Source organism: Ranitomeya variabilis, chromosome 3 (assembly GCF_051348905.1).
Source record: "Ranitomeya variabilis isolate aRanVar5 chromosome 3, aRanVar5.hap1, whole genome shotgun sequence".
NCBI lineage: Eukaryota > Metazoa > Chordata > Amphibia > Anura > Dendrobatidae > Ranitomeya > Ranitomeya variabilis.
In genome coordinates this window covers 706925862-706950602 of record NC_135234.1, presented here as the reverse complement: position 1 = coordinate 706950602, position 24741 = coordinate 706925862, and the positions used below count along the sequence as shown (strand labels likewise).

Genomic DNA, 24741 nt, shown 5'->3' with positions numbered 1-24741 from the left:
CAGAGATATCCTGGATGAAAACCTCTTCCAGAGTGCTCTGGACCTCAGACTTGGCCGAAGGTTCACCTTCCAACAAGACAATGACCTTAAGCACACAGTTAAAATAACAAATGAGTGGCTTCAGAGCAACTCTGTGACCATTCTCGTCTGGCCCAGACAGAGCCCTGACCAAAACCTAATTGAGCATCTCTGGAGAGACCTGAAAGTGACTGTCCACCAACGTCCACCATCCAACCAGATGGAACTGGAGAGCATCTGCAAGGAAGAATGTAAGAGGATCCCCAAATCCAGGTGTGAAAACCTTGTTGCATCATTCTCAAGAACACTCGTGGCTGTACTAGCTGTATTCTCACCCATCCCTTGTAGATTGTGAGCCTTCGCGGGCAGGGTCCTCACTCCTCCTGTACCAGTTATGACTTGTATTGTTTAAGAATATTGTACTTTGTTTTTATTATGTATACCCCTCCTCACATGTAAAGCGCCATGGAATAAATGGCGCTATAACAATAAATAATAATAATAAAAGGTGCTTCTACTCAATACTGTGCAAAGGGTCTGAATACTTATGACCATGTAATATTTCAGTTTTTATTTTTTTAATAAATTAGCAAAAATTACTACATTTTTGTTTAGTTTTTTCAGTCAAGATGGGGGTGCACAGTGTACATTACTAAGGAAAAAAATGAGCTTTTTTGAATTTACCAAATGGCTGCAATGAAACAGAGTGAAAAATGTAAAGGGGTATGAATACTTTCCGTACCCACTCTATATACACTTATGGCTGAAAGTGATGGTACCCTTAAAAATAGTTCCCGAAAATTACGTCTTCCTCTTTAAAAAATGATTGCAATTAGACCGATTTTCTTATACACGTGTTCATTTCCTTCATCTGTATATTGAAACAACACACAAAAAAAGAAAAATAGGCAAATTGGACATAATTTCACCCAAACCCCCAAAAATGGGCCGGACAAAATTGTTGTCACCCTCAACTTAATATTTGGTAGCACACCCTTGGGATTAAATAGCTTGCAATCAATCACTTCCTATAACCATCAATAAGCTTCTTACACCTCTCAACTGGAATTTTGGACCGCTCTTCTTTTGCAAACTGCTTCAGGTCTCTCATATTTTAGGTGTGCCTTCTCCCAACAGCAATTTTAAGATCTCTCCACAGGTGTTTAATGGGATTTAGATCCGGAATCATTGCTCACCACTTCAGAATTCTCCAGTGTTTTGTTTCCATTCATCTCTGGGTGGTTCTTGAAGTATGTTTGGGGTCATTGTCCTGCTGGAAGACCCATGACCTAGGATGCAAACCCAGCTTTCTGACACTGCACTACATTGCGACCCAAAATCCTTTGGTAATCTTTACATTTCATGATGCCTTGCACACGCAGTTAATGTACCCAGTGCCAGAGGCAGCAAAACAACCCCAAAACATCTTTGAACCACCACCATGTTTAACTGCAGGTACTGTTTTTTGTTTTTTTTTCTATAGGCCTCAATTCATTTTTGGCAAACAGTAGAATGAGGTGCTTTACCAAAAAGCTCTATCTTAGTCTCATCTGTCCAAAAAGATGCTTTCCCAGATGGATTTTGGCTTACTCATGTACATTTTAGCAAGCTGCTCTCTAGGTTTTTTATGTCTCTGGCAGGCAACCCAGAAGGACCCCTGCTGCTGACACATAGTGTTTCATTTAATTCAGATGTCGAAGGATAGTTTGCGTTCACACTGATGCACCCTGAGCTTGCAGGACAGGCTTAATTTCTTTGGAACTCATTGAGGCTGCTTATCCACCATCCGGACTATCCTCCATTGCCACCTTCCATCACTTTTTTTCATCAATTTTTCTATGCCCTTCACGTCCAGGGAGATTAGCTAGTGCCATGGGTTGTAAACTTCTTGGTTATGTTGTGCACTGTGGATAAAGGTACATCAAGATCTCTGGAGATTGACCAGTAGCATTGAGATTGTTGATATTATTCACCAATTTTAGTTCTTAAGTCCTCAGACAGTTCTCTCTTCTTCTTTTCTGTTCTCCATGCTTAGTGTGGCACACAAGTCAAAGATTGAGTCAACATTTCCCCTATTTATCTGGTTTCAGGTGTGGTTTTCATATTGTCCACACATGTTACTTGCCACAGATGAGTATGAACGATCACCACATGCTTGAGACAAAGTTGTTTACCCACAATTTTGGAAAGGTGCCAATCATTTTGTCCTGCCCACTTTGAAGGTTTTGTGTGAAATTATGTCCAATTTGTCTTTTTTTCCTCACTTTTTTCTGTTGACCCAATACACACAAATTAAATAAACGTGTATAACAAAACATGTGTCATTGAAATAAATTTCTAGAAGAAATACTTCATTTTCTGGAACAATTTCAAGGGTGCCAACACGTTCTGACCATGACTGCATGTGTGTGTATGTATGTACAGTATGTATGTACATAATCTGTCTATCTGTTTGTGTGTGTGTATAAATCAATATAATGTCCATTGATGCATATCTACCTAAATATAGGTAATGCAATGTTGAATTTGTATTTGGTTCAATTTTTTTTGTTTTCCCCCTAAGGGTATGTGTACATAGCGTCATTTAGACACCAGTGCAGCCTCTGAGTTTTTCCAACCACCACAGCTTCAGTAAAATGGCAGTGGTTGTTTTCCTGAGGTAGCTTTGCCTGCAGTTTTACCCTCGCTCTCGTGGACTGATCTGAAAGCAGCTCACTGACCCGAAAACAGCTGATAGTGAGAGCTGGTGATTTTGAAAGATTTATAACAGCAGCTTGTCAGGAGCTACGAGTTAGGGAGGTGAGCAGCTAATTGGAGAAGGCTGACTGGTTTATTAGAAGTTACCTCCTTTCCTGGAATGTTACACACTCATCCAGGGACTGGGCAGGCACTAGTGGCCATGGAAACGAGCTTTCCTGTATGAAAGATAAAAGCTGTTATTGCAGAATTAAAGCAGATGGAAAAAGCAAATCAATTGCAAAATTGCTTATTTTCATGCTAGCTAATTAAAGCAATTTAATAACTTGAAAATATCCCTTTAAAGGTCATGAGGTCCTTACTAACTCTTATAGTCAGTGTAGACTTGATTTAACAAGCATTTGTAGTAGAGAAGCCAAAGCTAGGAGTGTATCCTAGCATGAACAATAAAAGCAATGATTACCTAATTTGTTTTTGTATATACTCTAGTCTATACAGTATTTTAGCTTCCAGAAAATCATCATAAGACGTGGTGTTTGATCCTGGCCATGATGAAGTATCAGGCGGTGGAGGCAAAAATAAGGATTTTATTGGGACATAGTAACTTGTAAAATCCACATTAGCCATTGAACATATACCCAACGTCTGTGTCATTTTTGGCACTTTGTTGTAGTTTTAGCTCCGCTATAATGAAAGAAGTTATTTGTTCTCCCAAATCCATTAAATATGTCCCCCCTGTCCTCCCTCATTGCTGTTCCAGTACAGGACACGTCTCCAGTCTGGTGACTTTCAGATACGGCGACTATGAAGTAATCAGAATCACAGAGCCAACTATAATAATGCCGCTGCTTATTGAAGGAAGCCTTTCTTTTTTTTTTTTTTTTGCACAGAGCTGTTTGTGTAGAAAATTAAGAAACCTCACTGAATTAGTGATTTTATTACACACAAATAACATTTATGTAACTCACTAATTCACAGTTCTGACCATGGATGAATTACCGGGACACCACCATAATATCTGTTTGTTCAAAATGTCAACAGAAACTAAGCACCCAGCCTTGTAGAGGATGTAGCTCTTATAAAAAATTGTCCATTTTACATTTTAATCGCTGCCTCCAGTCTGCTGTAAAAATTTAAGTTAATCAAATATGTTAATTAGGTTGCTTGGTGCACCCTGGGTGTGGCCAAGAGGCTCAGTACACCGTTCCACCCACTGGTTTTTCATGCCCCGCCTCTTCCACTAGTGATTGACAGCACTGGCTTGCCTGAGCTTTCTGTACAGACAGTACTCGAGTCGCTACAAGTAAGCCAGTGCTGTCATCGCTGCCTGAGGAAAGGGCATGTCCCTGAAACGTTGCATCAAGATGGCGTGTTGTGTTACGCCTTGAAAATTCTTCTACTACCTCCATCTCCATTATTCTCTCATGTGTCATGTTTAAGTCAGCACTGTCCATCAAGAGGGAGTGAGGCAGGGCATGCAAAACCAGAGCTCAGCATGGTACACTGAGCCTCTTGGCCACACCAGGGGTGCACCGAGCACATGAATTAGCATATTTGATTAAGCTTCAATTTCTGCAGGATCGACGCAGGTTAGAAAACTTAGGCCACGTTCACGCGGTCAGTATTTTCCCCTCAGTATTTGTAAGCCAAAATGATTAGTGGGTGATAAATGTTTCACTCCAGGTTTTGGCTTACCAATACTGTGGTAAAAAACTGACCAAATACTGTGTGTGAATGTGGCCTAAAGGTGTTTTTTTTTATAGGGGTCATATTGCCTGGAACTTTTTTTATTCAGACTAACGGCTAACACTCACATTTTCTAGTGATATTTATCACACTGCCCCGTTCCCTTTCCCCAATGAGAATCAAAGAATTGGACATCCCAGAGGTCACTTGGGAGGCTTCTATAGTCATCGTCTTATCCTCGCCCTCTGTCGTCTTCACTTTTTTTCGGCGCCGTTCCAGTCTCGCGGCACCAACTTCTACCTGGCCAGAAATCAGAAGCTACTTCACAAGCCGTCAATGCAAGTCTGAGAGCCAGAGCGAAGCTTTCAGAGACTTGCATTGAGTCGTGACCTCCTGCTCGCTCCATGAAACACTGGAGTGATCCAGCAGGTCACAAACTGCCAGAGACTGACGGGAGCGGTGGCGATATAAGGGGAAGACTGTGGTAGGTGAGTATCAGACTAAGTGTAGGGATCTTAGATTTAAAGCACCACTCCAGCAGTAAAATACAAAAACAGCCCTTCACAACCTTTGACGTATATTTGTCAAGAGTCATGTCCCCGCCTTTGATGTGGACTTGCACACTGCTTCCATATCTTTACCTGCACTTGATGGTTGGTTTAAGCAGCCGCCAAGTGCCTTTGACAGCCACAGGTGGAGTGGTGCTCCCCCCACAGCTGTTAAATCCTGCTGTCACTGACATGGAAGTGCAGTACAGGTCACACATGTCCCCTGCCATTCTGTTCATAGTTACATAGTTACATAGTTACATAGTTATTGAGGTTGAAGGAAGACTTTAAGTCCATCTAGTTCAACCCATAGCCTAACCTAACATGCCCTAACATGTTGATCCAGGGGAAGGCAAAAAAAACCCATGTGGTAAGAGTAAGCTCCATCATGGGGAAAAAAATTCCTTCCCGACCCCACATACGGCAATCAGACTAGTTCCCTGGATCAACGCCTTATCAAGGAATCTAGTGTATATACCCTGTAACATTATACTTTTCCAGAAAGGTATCCAGTCCCCTCTTAAATTTAATTAATGAATCGCTCATTACAACATCATACGGCAGAGAGTTCCATAGTCTCACTGCTCTTACAGTAAAGAATCCGCGTCTGTTATTATGCTTAAACCTTCTTTCCTCCAGACGTAGAGGATGCCCCCTTGTCCCTGTCTCAGGTCTATGATTAAAAAGATCATCAGAAAGGTCTTTGTACTGTCCCCTCATATATTTATACATTAAAATAAGATCACCCCTTAGTCTTCGTTTTTCCAAACTAAATAGCCCCAAGTGTAATAACCTATCTTGGTATTGCAGACCCCCCCAGTCCTCTAATAACCTTGGTCGCTCTTCTCTGCACCCGCTCCAGTTCAGCTATGTCTTTCTTATACCCCGGAGACCAGAACTGTGCACAGTATTCTAAGTGTGGTCGAACTAGTGACTTGTATAGAGGTAAAATTATGTTCTCCTCATGTGAATCTATGCCTCTTTTAATACATCCCATTATTTTATTTGCCTTTGTAGCAGCTGCCTGACACTGGCCACTGAATATGAGTCTGTCATCCACCCATACACCCAGGTCTTTTTCATTGATGGTTTTGCCCAGAGTTTTAGAATTAAGCACATAGTTATACATCTTATTACTTCTACCCAAGTGCATGACCTTACATTTATCCCCATTAAAGCTCATTTGCCATTTATCAGCCCAAGCTTCTAGTTTACATAAATCATCCTGTAATATAAAATTGTCCTCCCCTGTATTGATTACCCTACAGAGTTTAGTGTCATCTGCAAATATTGAAATTCTACTCTGAATGCCCCCTACAAGGTCATTAATAAATATGTTAAAAAGAAGAGGGCCCAATACTGACCCCTGTGGTACCCCACTGCTAACCGCGACCCAGTCCGAGTGTGCTCCATTAATAACCACCCTTTGTTTCCTATCCCTGAGCCAGCTCTCAACCCACTTACACATATTTTCCCCTATCCCCATTACTCTCATTTTATGTAACAACCTTTTGTGTGGCACCGTATCAAAAGCTTTGGAAAAGTACATATACACTACGTCCACTGGGTTCCCTTGGTCCAGTCCGGAACTTACCTCTTCATAGAAGCTGATCAAATTAGTCTGACATGAGCGGTCCCTAGTAAACCCGTGCTGATACTGGGTCATGAGGTTATTCCTCTTCAGATACTCCAGTATAGCATCCCTTAGAATGCCCTCCAGGATTTTACCCACAGTAAAGGTTAAACTTACTGGCCTATAATTACCGAGTTCAGTTTTTGCCCCTTTTTTGAATATTGGCACCACATTTGCTATACGCCAGTCCTGTGGTACAGACCCTGTTATTATGGACTCTTTAAAGATTAAAAATAATGGTCTATCAATGACTGTACTTAGTTCCTGCAGTACTCGGGGGTGTATCCCATCCGGGCCCGGAGATTTGTCAATTTTAGTGATTTTTAGACGCCGCTGTACTTCCTGCTGGGTTAAGCAGGTGACATTTAATGGGGAATTTTTATCACTAGTCATATTGGCTGCCATGGGATTTTCTTTTGTATATACTGATGAAAAAAAGTCATTTAGCAGATTGGCTTTTTCCTCATCCTCATCCACCATTTCACCCAGACTATTTTTAAGGGGGCCAACACTGTCATTTTTTAGTTTCTTACTATTTATATAGTTAAAGAATATTTTGGGATTATTTTTACTCTCTCTGGCAATGAGTCTCTCTGTCTCAATCTTTGCTGCCTTGATTTGCTTTTTACAGAATTTATTTAATTTTCTGTATTTATTTAATGCCTCATCACTACCTACTTCCTTTAATTCTCTAAATGCTTTCTTTTTGTTCCTTATTGCGCCCCTAACAGCTCTATTTAGCCATATTGGTTTCCTCCTATTTCTAGTATGTTTATTCCCATACGGTATATACTGTGCACAGGTCCTATCCAGGATGCTAATGAACGTCTCCCATTTTCTTTGTGTATTTTTGTGTCTCAGGATATCGTCCCAGTTAATTGCACCAAGATCCTCTCTCATCCGTTGGAAATTTGCCCTCCTGAAGTTTAGTGTCCTTGTCACCCCCCTACTACCCATCTTATTAAAGGTTACATGAAAACTTATTATTTTATGATCACTATTCCCCAAGTGACCCCCAACCCTTATATTTGATATGCGGTCTGGCCTGTTGGTTAATATTAGGTCTAGCAGTGCCCCTGCTAGACCTAATGTTCAACTGTACGACACTTAAAGTACTCCAAGCACTGTTCTTGGCGATGATTATTACGCCACGTTCAGTATTTGGTCAGTATTTAACATCAGTATTTGTAAGCCAAAACCAGGAGTGGGTGATAAATACAGAAGTGGTGCATATGTTTCTATTATACTTTTCCTCTGATTGTTCCTCTTCTGGTTTTGGGTTACAAATACTGATGTAAAATACTGACCAAATACTGAACATGGTTTTAATGTAATAGACTTTAAGGCCGGCGTCACACTGACGTGTTTTACGGACGTATGAAAGGCGCCGAAAATACAGATTGCATACGGTGCCATGATTCTCTGTGGCCCTGCTCCTATCGGCCGTATTTTACTGATCCGTATTATACGGTCTTGTATGGCTGTAGAAAATCGCAGCATGCTGCGTTTGTCAGCGTATTGCGCAAAAAATCCACCAATGAAAGTCTATGGGGGCGAGAAAATTACGGATTACACACGGACCATGCGTGTGACTTGCGAGAAATACGCGGCGGTGTTCTCTAGAAAAGCCGGTAATTCAGTGCGGTGTACAGTAAAATCACACTGATAGAATAGAATAGGTAGAATAAATGTGTACACATAGAATAGGGGTATATATATATATATATATATATATATATATATATATATATATATATATATATATATATATATATATATATATATATATATATATATATATATATATATATATATTTATTTACCTATTCTATGTCAGTGAGACATATAATTATAATTCAGTGCAAGATAGCATAAAAGCCGGTAATTCAATTGTGGGCTTTTGCTATCTCCTTCACAAACCCGACAGGATATGAGACATGGTTTACATACAGTAAACCATCTCATATCCCTTTTTTTATTACATATTCCTCTTTACTAATGTAACAAGTGTCTGTGTGTAAAATTTTGAAGCTCTAGCTATTAAATTAAAGGGTTAAATCCCGGAAAAAATTGGCGTGGGCTCCGCGCAATTTTCTCCGCCAGAGTGGGAAAGCCAGTGACTGAGGGCAGATATTAATAGCCTAGGGAGGTACCATGGTTATAGGACCCCCCCTGGCTAAAAACATCTGCCATCTGGAAGATGCACCTATTCTGGCACTTAGCCTCTCTCTTCCCACTCCCGTGTAGCGGTGGGATATGGGGTAATGAAGGGTTAATGTCACCTTGCTATTGAAAGGTGACATTAAGCCAAGTTAATAATGGAGAGGCGTCAATTATGACACCTATCCATTATTAATCAAATAGTATGAAATAGTTAATAAAACACACACACACACACATTATTAAAAAGTATTTTAAAGAAATAAAGACCCAGGGTGTTTTAATATTTTATTATACTCTCAATCCACCTGAAGACCCTTGTCATCTGAAATAAAGTTAAACAAAACAAACAACAATATTCCATACCTTCCGTCGATCAGTCATGTCCCACGCTGTAAATCCATCTGAAGGGGTTAAATCATTTTACACCCAGGAGCTCTGCTAATGCAGCTGTGCTCCTGTCTGTAAAATTTGGTGAATGAATAGAATGCAGGGGAATGTCCTATAGTTACCTCGAGTCGCGGTGATGCGCCCTCTGCTGGATGAACTCATATGAACTCAAGCCTGGGAACTTTTCAGAAAAATATATAGACTGTATATATGTTTTTAGGAATATTTTAGCCGATGGATTCATGATTTGTCCACTTTGCAAGCATGCGCAAAAAAATCGGCGTACGGATGCCATACGGATGACACAAGGATACATTTGTCCATTAAAATCGCATCCTCGCATTGAATATGGAACTGTGTTTTGGGAAAATTACTGCTTATTACGGCCGTAAAATACGGACCGTATTTCCCTATTCTGAGTGTGACGCCGGCCTAAATGTGTAGGCAGGGAGAATGCACAACCTGCTACTCCATTCAGCTCTTCCAGACCACAGACTTGTGATCAGTGGAGAATTTGTAGACACAAGTCCTTCGTTTTGAAATTTATATTTTTAGTGATTGCGTAGATTTTTTTTTCGAATATTTCATTTGTTCCATAAATTTTATTCTGCTTTATAGTCTGGTTGTTGCAGATAGATAAATAGATTGGATGACTTTCTAGGGCTGAAAATACCAAATCTACAGGGACACGTATCCACCAGAAATAGATTCCTCCCACACATTTCCCACTGTTTGTGCAATTTACTTTCATTGAGTTTTCAGCACTCGTGTATAGTGATGCTGGAGGCACACGTGGCTATGGCAGCCTTAGTCCATACATTATGTTGGCGCACATAAAGCCTGTGTGACCGCGCATTATTTTCTATTTTGAAAATATTAAAAAGTGACAATGATGTCACTTATAACTTAGCCTCCTGAGTAACTGTCACTGGCTAATGCTGCTTCTTTATTAATATATTTATTAAAAAAATTATACATTTGTAATGGTAATTCCCATCTTTAGAGGTTGTCGCTTACCCATATGATACTGATCCCTTACTGATTGATGGAGGTCCAACTACTTGGATCCCCATCAATTCCAATAATGGGGCCCTGAAATACCCCATCTGAATGGAGCAGTGGACGAACATGGGCGCTAATGCTCCATTAATTCTCCATGGGACTGGCTGAAAATTGTACTTTCTCTGACCATCCAATGGAGAATGGATGGAGCAGTGTTGTACTTTCTGCCACCACTTCATTCAAATGGGGCATTTCTGAGCCCTTTCTCGGGATGAGTAGGGGTCTCGGCAGTTGGACCCTCACCGATGAGCACTTTTATCACTTTTCCTATAGATGGGTGAAAATGTTTAACAATTATACTAGCCCTTTAAATTGTCTCTCAGTAAGGTATATAGACATCCTAGACATGAGGGGGGTCCATTGTTTAGCACCTTCCTCATTGGTCAATAGTTGGACAAACAAGTGTTCTTAAAAATGCTCATTCCTGATTATTTACCGAAGTTACATTGCAGCAATTAGCTGACAAATTAGCAAAATGCTCTTTTGTCTATTGATCAGATTGCTTACCCAGGTCTAAAAATCATGATGTGATCAGGGGATGTGCTGGATCATTGTTATATTCTTGATCTGCCCTCGTTATGGGCATCCGATGGACCATATTAACTAACAAATAGGTCTATTGGGATCCTACTTTTTTTTTCATCCAAAAAATAGCGGTGTATGCTGTACCATTCCGGTCGTTAAAATTGCTGTAACCGCAGAAGGAAAAGCCTCCTAAAACTGAAGAAAAATGTTCACACCCTGAATTTTTTTTTCTTTAAGAATATTCCCACTATAGACTTGTTTTGCCAGTTCTTCAGGGTTTCCAGGATTTTTTTACACCTAAATCCTTACAAATCTAATAAGGCAATTGGATCCATCCGAGACTGTCATTTTTATTTTTCAATGTTGTTGTTTTTTTTATTATAGAACTGGCAGACGGTAAATGTCATAACTGAAAATGGGGAACACCCAATGCCACAAAAATAGGAGCAGTAGGAATTTTTAAAATCATAATAATTCAGTCTATTAAGTAAATTATAGTAAAGTATATTCGTATACCAGAGAAGGTTCTAATTAGTCACGTGATTGGAAAGATCATTTTCTAAACGACTATGGGAAAAGGAAATGGTTTTATAGCAATTCACATAAATTGCTTCCCACCTTTTGCCCTCTGCTCCCTGTGCGTCGATATTTTGCTTATTCGCCTCGCCAGTCGGTATTTTTAGCTGTGTGATTTAGTTCCATGTGACCCACCCTGGGTTTTATTACATCATGTCCTTATAACTATAAGCAGCTTTATACAAAGGTACTTTCTGGGTGGATATAAATGCCACTTAGAAGAAAGGAAAAGGAAAATGTGTACGAGGCCGCAGTCAATGTTTCATCGCCGGTGACGTCATTCTTTCATCTGATACATGGCGGGAACTCAGGGTAGATTATAATGGCCCCAGCCCGAAAAGATAAAGTAGCCGGTGCGAACAGCCCGAGGCTTAGCCAGACGCTGGTACAACTTCTACTTAAGGAAAGGCTGCGATGAAGACATTTGGCAGCCTATTTTAAGCAAAGTTACTAACGTCAATGTGAACAGGACTTAACGAGGTCAGGAAAGGAAGAGCTGGTTATCTAAACAATACAATATTCCTTGGAGACGGACTCTTTTTTTTTTTTTTTTTTTTTTTTCTCTGCTCGTTTTACTTTGAATTCTAACTGGAAATAGTTTTGTCTTTATGCAAAGTAAATTCCAAGAGAATTGGAGAATTGTTTGTCTTTTTTTTTTTAGTAATGTTTCCGCCATTTTTCTTTTTTTTTTCCGGGGGACGCAGCAGGTCAAAAGGTTTTACAGGCATTTAAGTTCTGATGCAGTCCAATATTACAGCCAAATACCATATTCATGTTCTCTGAATGAATGCACAGACTTTTTACAAAGGTCCATACCGTGTCAGACTGGGGACCACAGACTGGGAACCCACGGTTCAACTACATGCAAATGTTAAATTACCCTCTTTCACAAATGTACCTATGCTTTTATAGATGAATAGACTGGGTAGTTTGATGAGATTCTTCCTTTGTCTGTACGTAGTGAATCAATGGGTCCACGTCTATGCAGGGGCCCACCGGATAATACACCTGTTCTCCTGTCGGCCAGTCCGAGCCTCCTCCATATAACTGTACTCCATACACCCATATGCTCCATATGTCATTTAACTGCCCAATGTACCCATCATTATCCTCTACGAGATCTTTCCAAGGCTCATTGACTTCCTACAGTTTCTGTTTTGGATAGAATTTGCTTCATTCTTCTTTTTTTTTTTTTTTTCATATTCTTTGAAATTTTTTGCCCCGTTTTCCAGAAACCTATCGCCTGGTGATGTTGTATGGCACTGTATTCTGCAATGTTTCAATCTCCCCCTCCCCCCCCAGCGAGGTAATATATTAAAGATGGCAAAATGAACAGATACATAGGTGTCTCCACCACCTAGAGAACATCACCCCCCAATAATATAAATGTTTTAGTCTACGTGCCTGTGATGAACTTTTGGTGAATTTTTGATGATGCATATTTTTTGCACCATTTCTACACCCATTAAGTAAAATGGGTTGCTTGCATTTTCTCGAAAGTACGCAGTGTAAAATACTCACCAAAAACTCATCGTGGTAACAAAGCCATGAAGATGTTTCAACACCAATCACTGGCTGTGGCGAGACCCAGTTGCAGTCAGTGATTGACCAAGTGAGCTTTTCTAGCATTTCCTACATGTCAAGATAGGATCAAGGCAAATTCCCCCAAAGACACCATCTGAAGGAAAACAGAGGCATACGCTTGTGAATTTTAAAATTAAATTTTAATATATATAATATAAAATACAAAAAATGACAAAAAGGTAAAAAAGCAGGATGAAGCTCACAATGACTGTGAACAATAACCCCACCAGGATATTAGTGAACAAACTACAAACACAAGCAGGCATTTAGGGGGTACATGAAGTATAATCTAAAAAAGCAGGAAAAACACAGTTCCTCTGCTGTTAAATATAAATAACCTCCCTGATGACCTATAGCTTGAAAGAGACCTCAAAAGTGCTCACGTGCCTAAACCAATAAATATGTGAACATATTACCATCAAATATATTGGTACAGAGCATTATAAGATATAAATTAGACTTACAAGTAGTGATCCTGGTGGGGAATGTTCCACAGCGACCCCGACAGCGCCGTTTCGCCTAACTGGCTTCTTCAAAAAGGGGACATGTGTGAAGAAGCCAGAAGTCATCAGGGAGGTTATTTATATTTAACAGCAGAGGAACTGTGTTTTTCCTGCTTTTTTAGATTATACTTCATGTACCCCCTAAATGCCTGCTTGTGTTTGTAGTTTGTTCACTAATATCCTGGTGGGGTTATTGTTCACAGCCATTGTGAGCTTCATCCTGCTTTTTTACCTTTTTGTCATTTTTTGTATTTTATATTATATATATTAAAATTGAATTTTAAAATTCACAAGCGTATGCCTCTGTTTTCCTTCAGATGGTGTCTTTGGGGGAATTTGCCTTGATGTTATTAATTGGAGGTGTGCTGAGCACATAGTTGGGACTTTTTGATTAATTGAATGTCAAGATAGGACCAGAAAGTAGAGACCATCAAGAACTCGGGCAGTAGAGACCATCAAGGACTCGGGCAGCATTGGAATGGCAGCAGCAGTGGATCTTGAAGTTTTTTTGTTTTTTGTAAACCACACTGAGCCCTTTGCCAGTTTTTCTCCCCTGTTGGGGAACATCAAAAATTAAATACAAAAAGTCAAAGCTCCACTTTCTAGTTTGGACCTCTGATTCCCTGAGTGGCACATTTATTGCTATTGCCGTAGGGTTATAAGCAGCCACCAGATGTTTCTGCCTCTGCTTATCTCCAGGTTGATAAAAAGGACCAAATTAGAATGGACTTCTCACTAATTCTTTTGGCCTTGGAGCTTCTACTAACCTTGATCTTGCCCTTACCCACGTGGTCTGCTGATATCGCCAAGAGCTATAACCAGCAAGTTCTAGAAATGTCACCATGGGGCATTCCAAAAGGGACAAACATCCTTTAAAGGCTACGTAATGATCTGGTTACATAACGAAAGTGAAATAATACAGACCCCAAACAGTTAAAGCAAAATTTTTGCACTGTTGCAGTATAGGATACAAGGTGCCAAGTGAAACATTAAGTAGAATTTCATGGTTATGAACGAGAAGTTTAAAAAAAATGATTTTTTTTCTGCTTGGACCAGATATAGCTGCATTTTAAGCAGTTCATTTATGATGGAATAATATGATCATTTAGTGCAACAAGGGCATATTTATACAGGAGTGCCCTCCCTTCCACCACCAGCACAGAGCCCGGATTCTTCTCCTCATTGGGTTTACTTCCAATAAATGAATGGGTTGAGCAACCAGCTTGCTGGCTAGACTCCCCTCCCTTCCTGTTCCATAAGAGTCAGGTTTTCATTGAAATCCCACCCTTCCTTCCTGCAGGGACATGAAAGAGAACGAGATGCATATAGGATAATGTACTTGTATGTATGGTGACCTTTATCCCGTGCTCGCAGCATCGCTTGTACAGAGGACATAGAGCCTGCTCGCTCTCACTGGGAATCTTCTGGTGTATTTGTGAATGAAATCATTAAGAATTCTAACTTCTGTTTCTGACTGTGGGATGTGGGTTACACCATGACAGTCAGCAGTCTGCTGTTATAAGGCGTCCTGCACTCCTCCTGCCTCCCGCCAAAAAGTAATACAGATGTGTGAAAAAGTGTTTGCCCCCTTCCTGATTCTCTTACATGTTTGTCACAAATCTTTCAGAATGTAAATATTAGACAAAACACAAGTAAACACAAAATGCGACTTTTAAATGAAGGTGTTTATTATTAAGGGAAAAAGAAATCCAAACATACAGGGCCCTCTCTCTTTTTCTCTCTCTCTCTCTCTTTCTCTCTCTTCCTCTCTCTCTTTCTTTCTCCCTCTTTCTCCCTCGTTCTCTTGTGCTCTTTCTCTTTCTCTCTCTCTCTTCCTCTCTTTCTCCCTCTTTCTCTCTTGTGCTCTTTCTCGCTCATTCTCCCTCGTTCTCCCTCTTTCTCGCTCGTTCTCCCTCGTTCTCCCTTGCTCTCTCATGTTCTTTCTTGCTCTCTTGTGTTCTTTCTTGCTCTCTCGTGTTCTTTCTTGCTCTCTCGTGTTCTTTCTTGCTCTCTCGTGTTCTCTTTCTTGCTCTCTCGTGTTCTCTTTCTTGCTCTCTCATGTTCCTTCTTGCTCTCTCGTGTTTCTTCTTGCTCTCTCGTGTTCCTTCTTGCTCTCTCGTGTTCCTTCTTGCTCTCTCGTGTTCCTTCTTGCTCTCTCGTGTTCCTTCTTGCTCTCTCGTGTTCCTTCTTGCTCTCTCGTGTTCCTTCTTGCTCTATCGTGTTCCTTCTTGCTCTCTCGTGTTCCTTCTTGCTCTCTCGTGTTCTCTTTCTTGCTCTCTTGTGTTCTCTTTCTTGCTCTCTTGTTCTTTCTTGCTCTCTCTTGTTCTCTTTTTTGCTCTCTCGTGTTCTCTTTCGTGCTCTCTCGTGTGTTTTCTTAGTTGCTGTCTTTCTTGCTCTTTCTTGTGCGCTCTCAATTCAATTCAAATTGGCTTTGACAGGACTGTAATACAACTAGTGTTGCCAAAGCAAGGAAAAATAAGTGTGACACTTTCTCTCTCCTGCCTCGTTCGCTTTCTTGCCTCGTTCGCTCTCTTGCCTCTTTCTCCCTCTTTCCACTTTTGCTCTCTTTCTGGCCTCTTTCGCTCTCTCGTCCCTCTCTAAGTAGCAGGTGAGTATTGTGAAATTGTCTGATTTTCAGCTTATAATTAGTGATGAGCAAGTATACTCGTTACTCGAGATTTCCCAAACACATGTGGGGATTCCCTAACAAACAGGCAACCCCCACATGTACTCAAACTGCCTAGCAGCCGCAAATCATGCAGCTACTGTGACAGAAACTATATCTCCGAGCATATCCAAATACTCGGAGATCACCCGAGCATGCTCTGGAAATCTCAAGTAATGAGTACACTCCCTCATCACTACTTATAGACATCAGTATATGGCTTTTCCCATTGAAGTGGAAACGTTACAGGGTTTTACAATTAAAAACTGCATAAATCATAGATATTAGTCTTGATGACGTTTGTGTACTAACTATAAAAATCCATGTCAGAATGTCAGTATAACTCTAATCTCTGTCCACCTACCCTGCTTGGCAGATCCTCAGTGTCCCTCCTCCCTGCTGTTGCGGAGGTCTCACTCTACTCAGTACAAGCCGCAGCTGTCAATCGAGCTGGATGAGCGGGCAGAAGCTGAATACACACTACTTATGACAGCTGTCACTCTATAGCTGCACTCATAAAATGCTCGATTTAATATTCGGATCATACTGCCAATCTGACATGGATTTGCAAGATAAGTGCATCGGTCTCATCACTTTTTTTTTCCTCCACATGGAGGGGAGATATCAAGCTGTCTGAAGTTTTCATTGTCATTCATCAGAATGATGTGAAGTGTAATTTTTTGGGGGAAGGGGGCAGGATTGGCCGCCCTTGTAGAAATTGGATGTCAGCCGGTGACACAAAGAGATCTGTATAGGCGACTGCTGATAACATGAAATCTACCTGATGAATAACGTTACTCGGAGTTGGTCCACTCACTTGATTTCTTGGTAATTGCAGATGAGGGGTCCCCTGAGCTGATCTGCCATCTGCATGTGTTATGTTACTGCCCCGAGTAGTAAATGCTGCATTGTCTGAATATTTTGTATTAATGCCGGTCTATTCTCTCGCCAGGTAATAAGCTCAATGAGCTCCTTGTCCGACTACTGCCTACCCTCCATACTGCGCACCTTGTTCGACTGGTACAAACGTCAGAATGGGATCGAGGACGAGTCTCATGAGTACAGGCCAAGGACCAACACCAAATCCAAAGGGTAAAACTGCCAGAAATACCAGATATAAATCATAGTATAAAACCAATAATTGTATGTGTGCACGTGAGGTCCTATGTGTCTGTAGTAAATGTTTTATATTAGGTATCATAATCTGATCTGACTATAAGATCTGTTACCGGTTGGATGTTTGTTATTAATGGACTTATTCTAGTGTTCCCCAACTCTGGTCCTCAAGATCCACCAACAGGTCATACCTTCAGGATCTCTTTAGTATTGCCCAGGTGATAATTGCATCACCTGGACAGGCAAGCATTCAATCACCTGTGCAATACTAAGGAAATCCTGAAAACATGACCTGTTGGTGGCTCTTGAGGACTGGAATTGGGGAACACTGCTTATTCCATGAGACCTGTCACTGGCATAATAGAGGCTTCCATTTAAAGAGCTAGCTGAATATCTATTGCAGCTATTATTTATTGCCTTTCAAAGGAACCTGCCACATGCCCAGACAGGATCCTTTCATGAGTGCAGGCTTCTGTTTTATATAATTATTGAATCTGCATTGTTTGTAGAATGAACTTTATATTCTGCAGGTTAATGAGGCAGGGCTAGTCCAGAGGGTCGTCTCTTCTACCTGACTAGTCCTGCCTCGGATCTCGTAATCACGCCTCCGTGGGCATGATTGACAGCCCGTAGAATGGTCCTACCGCAACGAGTAGTGGATGCAGGATGTCAGTCATGGTGGAAGAGCCGCCCTGTCGGACTAGTCCTGCCTCACCCGCATATGTGATGCTGCAGACAAAATAAAAATATTCAATCATCAGTAAAGCCTCATTCAGACGTCCATGTAAAGTGGTTCATGTATTGACGGAGATGCACAGACTGGACACAAGTCTCCTGACCTGAACGTGACAGCCTTGTATCTTCCTATGAGGCCGTCAAGGTCACGTCAGGAGGCCGTTGGCCGGTCAGTGCACCTCTGTCAACACATGAACCATGTTAGATGGACTGAAGAAGGCTAAAGGCACAAGAGACGGCTAATCCGATTAATGAAATCTACACCCATGCTGCTTTTCTAGTGATTGGGGACAGTGAGGGAACCAGTCAAGGTCCCTTTGATAACTTTCACGCATTTTTCAGTGTCTGGTTGTACTCTGTGAACAGGAAACTACAACTACTTTAACGTCCATGCTGGATCCCTAAAATGGAGGACATCTATAGTGCCCAACAAATCCTATTGACTACTACCAGAAAAAATATCTTCTCATGTGTCGCTATTTTTTTTTCTTGTGTTTATGATGTAATTTGCTGTAGAGGCTCCAAATGCACGTTATTATCTATAGTGAAGTCCGTAATTTTTTTGCCACTGTGTCCGTCAGAATTGGACATACCATTGGTGCAACCTGTGCAGTCATACAGGGTCCCAAGAGGTGAGGGGGTCCACTCGCACTTCCAAAGCAGGCAGAATTGTGCAGTATGATGAGCTAATGGATTGCACAAGGGTCCTCTTCTGTATTTGTCCACTCCTGGCGTCCATTATTTTACTGGAAAAATTCTTAGGATGCAGAACTATTTTTTTTCCTGCTTTTATCTGCACGAAGCCTGAGACGGCCTTGAACGGATGCTCAATCTTTTTATCGATTATTATCGCTCTCATACCACAGCATGGTGTCCAATATCCGTAAACTCTTCCATGCAGAAGATGTCTTGTACACTGGGACGTAAGAAAATAGTTTGCTTGGTTGGATGGGCCTGATTTGCTGGTTTCTTGCTCTAAAGCCCGTTATGTCATTTTTCGCCTCTATAAGGAAAACGTTAGGTGTCGTATATAAAGGACCTATGACCACTCTCCTCTCCTATAAAGTCTACAGGGCGGCGATTAACCAACACAGGAAATTCCTTGTTCTGTTCTGGTTCAATGCGTCTTGTAATCCATATGGACTGTTGATCAATCATGGCATCGTTACAGTGTTTTACAGCTGCAAAGTTGACCTCCGCCGTTCTTGAACTAGTCAAGTATGATGTGATCCCACCAGTAATTCCATTGTTTACTCTCGTCTAGTGAAGACCACTGTGTATATCCGTCCATCTATAGTCTTCAAGTGTTGTACCTGTCACTTAGGGCTGCTGAACAGTTCCAGAGAAGAGCTTCTGCTCCCTTTTAGTCACAGCTGGAACGTCTCTTATTTATTTATTGAAGTGGTAAAAGGTTTCCAGATCGAATGCACGTTTTGTAATTCTCGAAAATGGAGTTACATTGTTCACATTAATCAAGAAGGGAGATAAATAGTCTGTGTGTTTTCCAAGTTTGTCTTGTCTTGGAGTTATTCATGGAGTAGAGTTGGTTAAGAATTATTCTTATAGCACTGGAACATAATGCGTGAGTACGTGAGCCTTATACACCATCAGCTGTGGCATTAAAACCTCTGTTCGGTGACATTGATCATCTTGTCATACCGGCATCTGCCAACAATTTGGGATCCAGTCGGTTCTTGAAGTTAGGGTGGAAGCAGAGAATACAACACGTATAAGGGACTCTGCAACTTTGACAAAACCAAATTGTGACAGCTAGATGACCGGGTCAGAGCATCTCCAGAGAGGCAGATTTTCAGGGTGTTCTCGGTAATATACTGTATATCACAAAAGTGAGTACACCCCTCACATTTTTGTAACTATTTTATTCTATCTTTTCATGGGACAGCACTGAAGATATGACACTTTGATGCAATGTAAAGTAGTCAGTGTACAACTTGTATAACAGTGTAAATCTGGGGGGTACATCCCCAAGTGAAAATGGCCAAATTGTGAATATTTTGTGTGGTCACCATTATTTTCAAGCACTGTCTTAACTCTCTTGGGCATGCATTTCACCATAGCTTCACAGCTTTCCACTTCTACCCCTCTATGACGACATCGAGGAGCTGGTAGATGTTAGAGACCTTGCGCTCATCCACCTTCCGTTTGAGGAAGACCGACATATGCTCAATAGGGTTTAGGTCTGGAGACAAGCTTGGCCAGACCAGCACCTTTACCCGCAGTGTCTTTAGCAAGGCAGTTGTTGTCTAGGAGGTGTTTTTGGGGTCGTTATCATGAAGGAATACTGCCCTGCTTCCAAGTTTCTGAACGTGCTCTGCTTCAATTTGTCACAGTACTTGTTAGTATGTATGGTTTGCTCAATGAACTTTAGCTCCCCATAACCGGCAGCACTCATACAGCCTCAAGCCATAACACTTCCACCACCATGCTTGACTGTAGGCAAGACACGCTTGTCTTCTGTACTCTTCACCTGGTTGCCACCACACATGCTTGACACAATTTGAACCAAATAAGTTGATTTTGGTCTCATCAGACCACAGGACATGGTTCTAGTAACCCATGTCCTTAGTCTGCTTGTTTTCAGCAAACTGTTTCTTGTGCATCATTTTTAGAAGAGGCTTCCTTCTGGGGCAACAACCAATTTGATGCAGTGTTCAGCGTATTGTCTGAGCACTGACAGGCTGACATCCAACCCATTTAACGTGTGCAGCAAAGCTGGCAGCACTCATATGTCCTTTTTGAAAATATACCCTCTGGATATGAGGCTGGGTACGTGCACTTAACTTCTTTGGTCAACCATGGCGAGGCCTGTTCTGAGTGGAACCTGTCTTGTTACATCACTGTATGTGTTGGCCACCATGCTGCCGGTCAGTTTCAGGATTTTTGTAATCTTCTTATAGCCTAGGCCATCTTTATGTAGAGCAACAAATCTTTTTTTATAGATCCTCAAAGTTCTTTGCCGTGAGGAGCCATGTTGTACACACAGTGACCAGTATGAGAGAGTGTGAGAGCGATGACACCACATGACATCGGGGAGGGAAAATGGCTAATTGGGCACAAGCTGGCCATTTTCACTTTAATGATGTACTCACTTTTGTTGCCAGCAGTTTGGCTTTGTGTTGTTATTTAGAGGGCACCAAATTTACATTGTTATACAAGCTGTACACCGACTGCTTTACATGGTATCAATGTGTCATATCTTCAGTATTGTCACATGAAAAAATATAAAATATTTACAAAAATGGGAGGTGTACTCACTTTTGTGACATATTTTATGTAGTGGCTAGTACCTACCAAATATGGTCCAATACTGGATACATTGTGACGAGGCGTAGACTACACTTTTGTGTCCTCTTAAAAAGACAGAGCCCAAAGTACTATCTACATCATTATACAGAATGACTCCATTGGGGGTGAGCCTAACCTTAGGAAAATTGCTGTCAAAGTCTGTGCTATTATTTCCCTGATGTGGTAATTAGATAAAAAAGCACTCCATCAAAGTTTTTATTCTCTTAATATATTGCAATCATCATATTATACAGCACTGTGCACTTACAATTGCTCATGTCTCCTTTCTATCCAGCTAATTCTTCTCTTTTCCATTAGGTCTATGACATCATGTGATTAATAACTGACTAGCTGAATCCTTCTAAGCTCTATGTATAAGCTCTTTTCCATGCATGAATCATCATTAGAACTACAATCCTACTCACTCCATTCAGCTAGTCCGTTTTTAATCATGTGATGTCGTAGACCAAATTGAAAAGAAAAGAAGTATCTGGGTAGAAAGGCAAAATGAGCAATTGTAAGTACTCAGTGTTGTATAATATGATGATTGCAATATATTAAGAGGATATAAACTTTGATGGGAGGAGGGCTTCTTTAAGTAGTCTTACTGACCGTGCCCCATCGGGGAAAATATGCAAGTTCGTTTCTTTCCTCCAGGAGAGAAATAAATTTTACAGTCAAATGGAAAAGCTAGGTTACTTTATACTAAGGGCAGTGCTCATCAATGCCAGTGACTAGATTCTTAAAAATACGTTGTGATTTTCCAAGCATGTTAGGTTAGCCTTCAAGTCTTTCTGCAAAGAATACCTTCACTTACATGATTGTGATTCTGACACTGACCGATTGGCCGATGTGACTGTGTATACAGAGAGTCTTGCACGGCGTCGTGTCCACACACAATTAGTAACAATTGTTAATTTTTTGTTCTCAGTGATGAGCAGCAGAAGGATTACTTAATGGAGAGGAGGGACCTGGCGATTGATTTTATTTTTTCGTTAGTCCTTATAGAAGTCCTGAAGCAGGTAAGATGACCCCACCATTGATTGCACATTTATAATTCTCATTAACTTTGCACGCATAATTTCTTCCTATGGCTTCAGGAAGCAGATAATGCAGAGAATATTGGATTTGGTGACATTATATACATTGAGTCACCAGCACATGTTTTTGAAGATGGATTTAGTTCTGTGCAGTAATATCCAGAGATCATATATCGTGTTATTGAAGGAAAAGCTCAGTATGTTGGTTGTTCATTAGAATTTATTTATAAAGTGCTCACATATCCTTCAGCACTCTACACGGACTGGACTTACATCGGCATCTACTGGAGATTTGTGTCTTTTTCGTCTATCAGATACACACATCCCAAAGATAAGAAAGAAAGACACATATAGCGCACATGTAGAGCACCGCAGGAATTTTTATTTGGTGCTAAGCTAGTTCCCCAGTCTATAATACGTGCCCATATGGAAATGATGCTCCTGGTGAAGCCTCTTACACACAATATGATGTCACCACAACCCCCACACATATGATTCCCCCTGAGCCACACACATGGTATGATGCCCCTAAAGCCCCACGTACAGTATGATGCCCCCCAGCCTCCCACACAGTTTGATGCCACCCATATAGTATGATGCCCCCACAACCTCCCACACTGTATGATGTCCCCACAGCCTCCCACACTGTATGATGCCCCCACAGCCTCCCACACTGTATGATGGCCCCACAGCTTCCCACACAGTTTGATGCCACCCATATAGTATGATGCCCCCACAACCTCCCACACTGTATGATGTCCCCACAGCCTCCCACACTGTATGATGCCCCCACAGCCTCCCACACTGTATGATGCCCCCACAGCCTCCCACACTGTATGATGGCCCCACAGCCTCCCACACTGTATGATGGCCCCACAGCCTCCCACACTGTATGATGGCCCCACAGCTTCCCACACAGTTTGATGCCACCCATATAGTATGATGCCCCCACAACCTCCCACACTGTATGATGTCCCCACAACCTCCCACACTGTATGATGTCCCCACAGCCTCCCACACTGTATGATGTCCCCACAGCCTCCCACACTGTATGATGGCCCCACAGCCTTCCACACTGTATGATGCCCCCACAGCCTCCCACACTGTCTGATGGCCCCACAGCCTCCCACACTGTATGATGCCCCCACAGCCTCCCACACTGTATGATGCCCCCACAGCCTCCCACACTGTATGATGCCCCCACAGCCTCCCCCTCAATCATCCTCCGTCATGTGTGTCCTGCTTATCTACTGAGCTGCATTCTATTTTCAATCACGTGACCTGAGGAAAATCACATGACCTGAAGGTGTTGAAGGTCCAGGTTCAGAAATTTGCAGCAATCTTTTTAGTTGTCACGAGGGGCTGGTCCTATGTGGCAAAGTTAGTATTTAATGGGGGCTATTCTAATGACTGGACTGGCTGTGTACACCAGAGAATGAAATCCCTCTTTATGGACCCCCTCTGTGTTGTCAATAAGCTCTTTTCAGGCACATAAAAAGTTTTCAGAATATGAAAATGGCTTCAACGTAAATGTCTTATGAGTTATTGGAGAGGGGGTCTCCTATTGAGGAGCTTCATTTCTTGGCTAGTGTGGGGAGTGGTTACAAAGAGCCTTCTCCGGCCTAGCAGACTTGTTCTATAAATGACATACAACTCGATAATGTGAATGCACACCGTGTAATGCTTTATTTCTCCTGTGGTGGCGCTGAAGGGAGATTGGACATTTTTTTCCCGCACTTTCGAGCTGATCTTCGGGGGTCCCAGCAGACAGGCATTTTGTGATCATCTTTTGTCACTTAGAGGTTGTTCAAATGGAAGAACTTTTTTTAGGCACCTAAATGACATGAGCTCCTGTTACAAAATCATTTATGGTCATATTTATTTTGAGTTGAGGAAGAATCAAAATATAAAGAAAATTTCCTGTACTAAATACATGGATGCGCACACTGCCTTTTTGTATGTGATCGTAAAATTATTTTTCAGCCCAATCTGGGTTGTTGAGGACTTTGATATTGGTTGACTATCCTTGGTATAGTTCATCAATATCAGATTAGTGGGGTCCAAAACCTCGCACCTACCTGTTGGCTGTTTGCGGGTCCCAAGGTGGTTGGAAGTTTACAGTGTACGGTGCCAGAACACCGCCGCTCCATACACAATAGTGAACCATATTGAGTGCTACAGCTAAGATCCCACTCACTTCACCGTACCTGAAAAATGGCTAGTGCCAAAAAGGAGTAGCTGCTTCTATGGGTCAATTATAAAAAGGAAACGTGTGCACACCCAAAAATATAATCATAGCAAATTTAGTTAAAGAAAAAATGCAAAGAAAGTGACCCCGTGTATTGTGGTGCGCCCAAGCTCATCAGGGATGATGAGCACCAGACTTATTCCAACTTGGTGACTCCCAACCAAGTATCTGGTTCTTTGAAACCTGGTCTGGGGTTTTCTAGAAGGCAATCGTAAGATCTTGATTTTAGTGATGTCAAACCGATTTCAG

General features: G+C 41.4%; 1 protein-coding gene across 7 annotated transcripts in view; it reads left to right on the top strand.

Annotated features, from left to right (window-relative positions):
- The window catches only part of FRY (FRY microtubule binding protein), a 396668-nt gene that overhangs the window by 231054 nt on the left and 140873 nt on the right, over window positions 1–24741 (top strand). For all 7 annotated transcript variants that reach the window (XM_077298259.1, XM_077298260.1, XM_077298256.1 and 4 more), the window contains 2 exons: window positions 17000–17139; window positions 22136–22226. In XM_077298259.1, the coding sequence (XP_077154374.1) occupies window positions 17000–17139; window positions 22136–22226 (231 nt within the window). The remainder of the gene's footprint in view (window positions 1–16999; window positions 17140–22135; window positions 22227–24741) is intronic.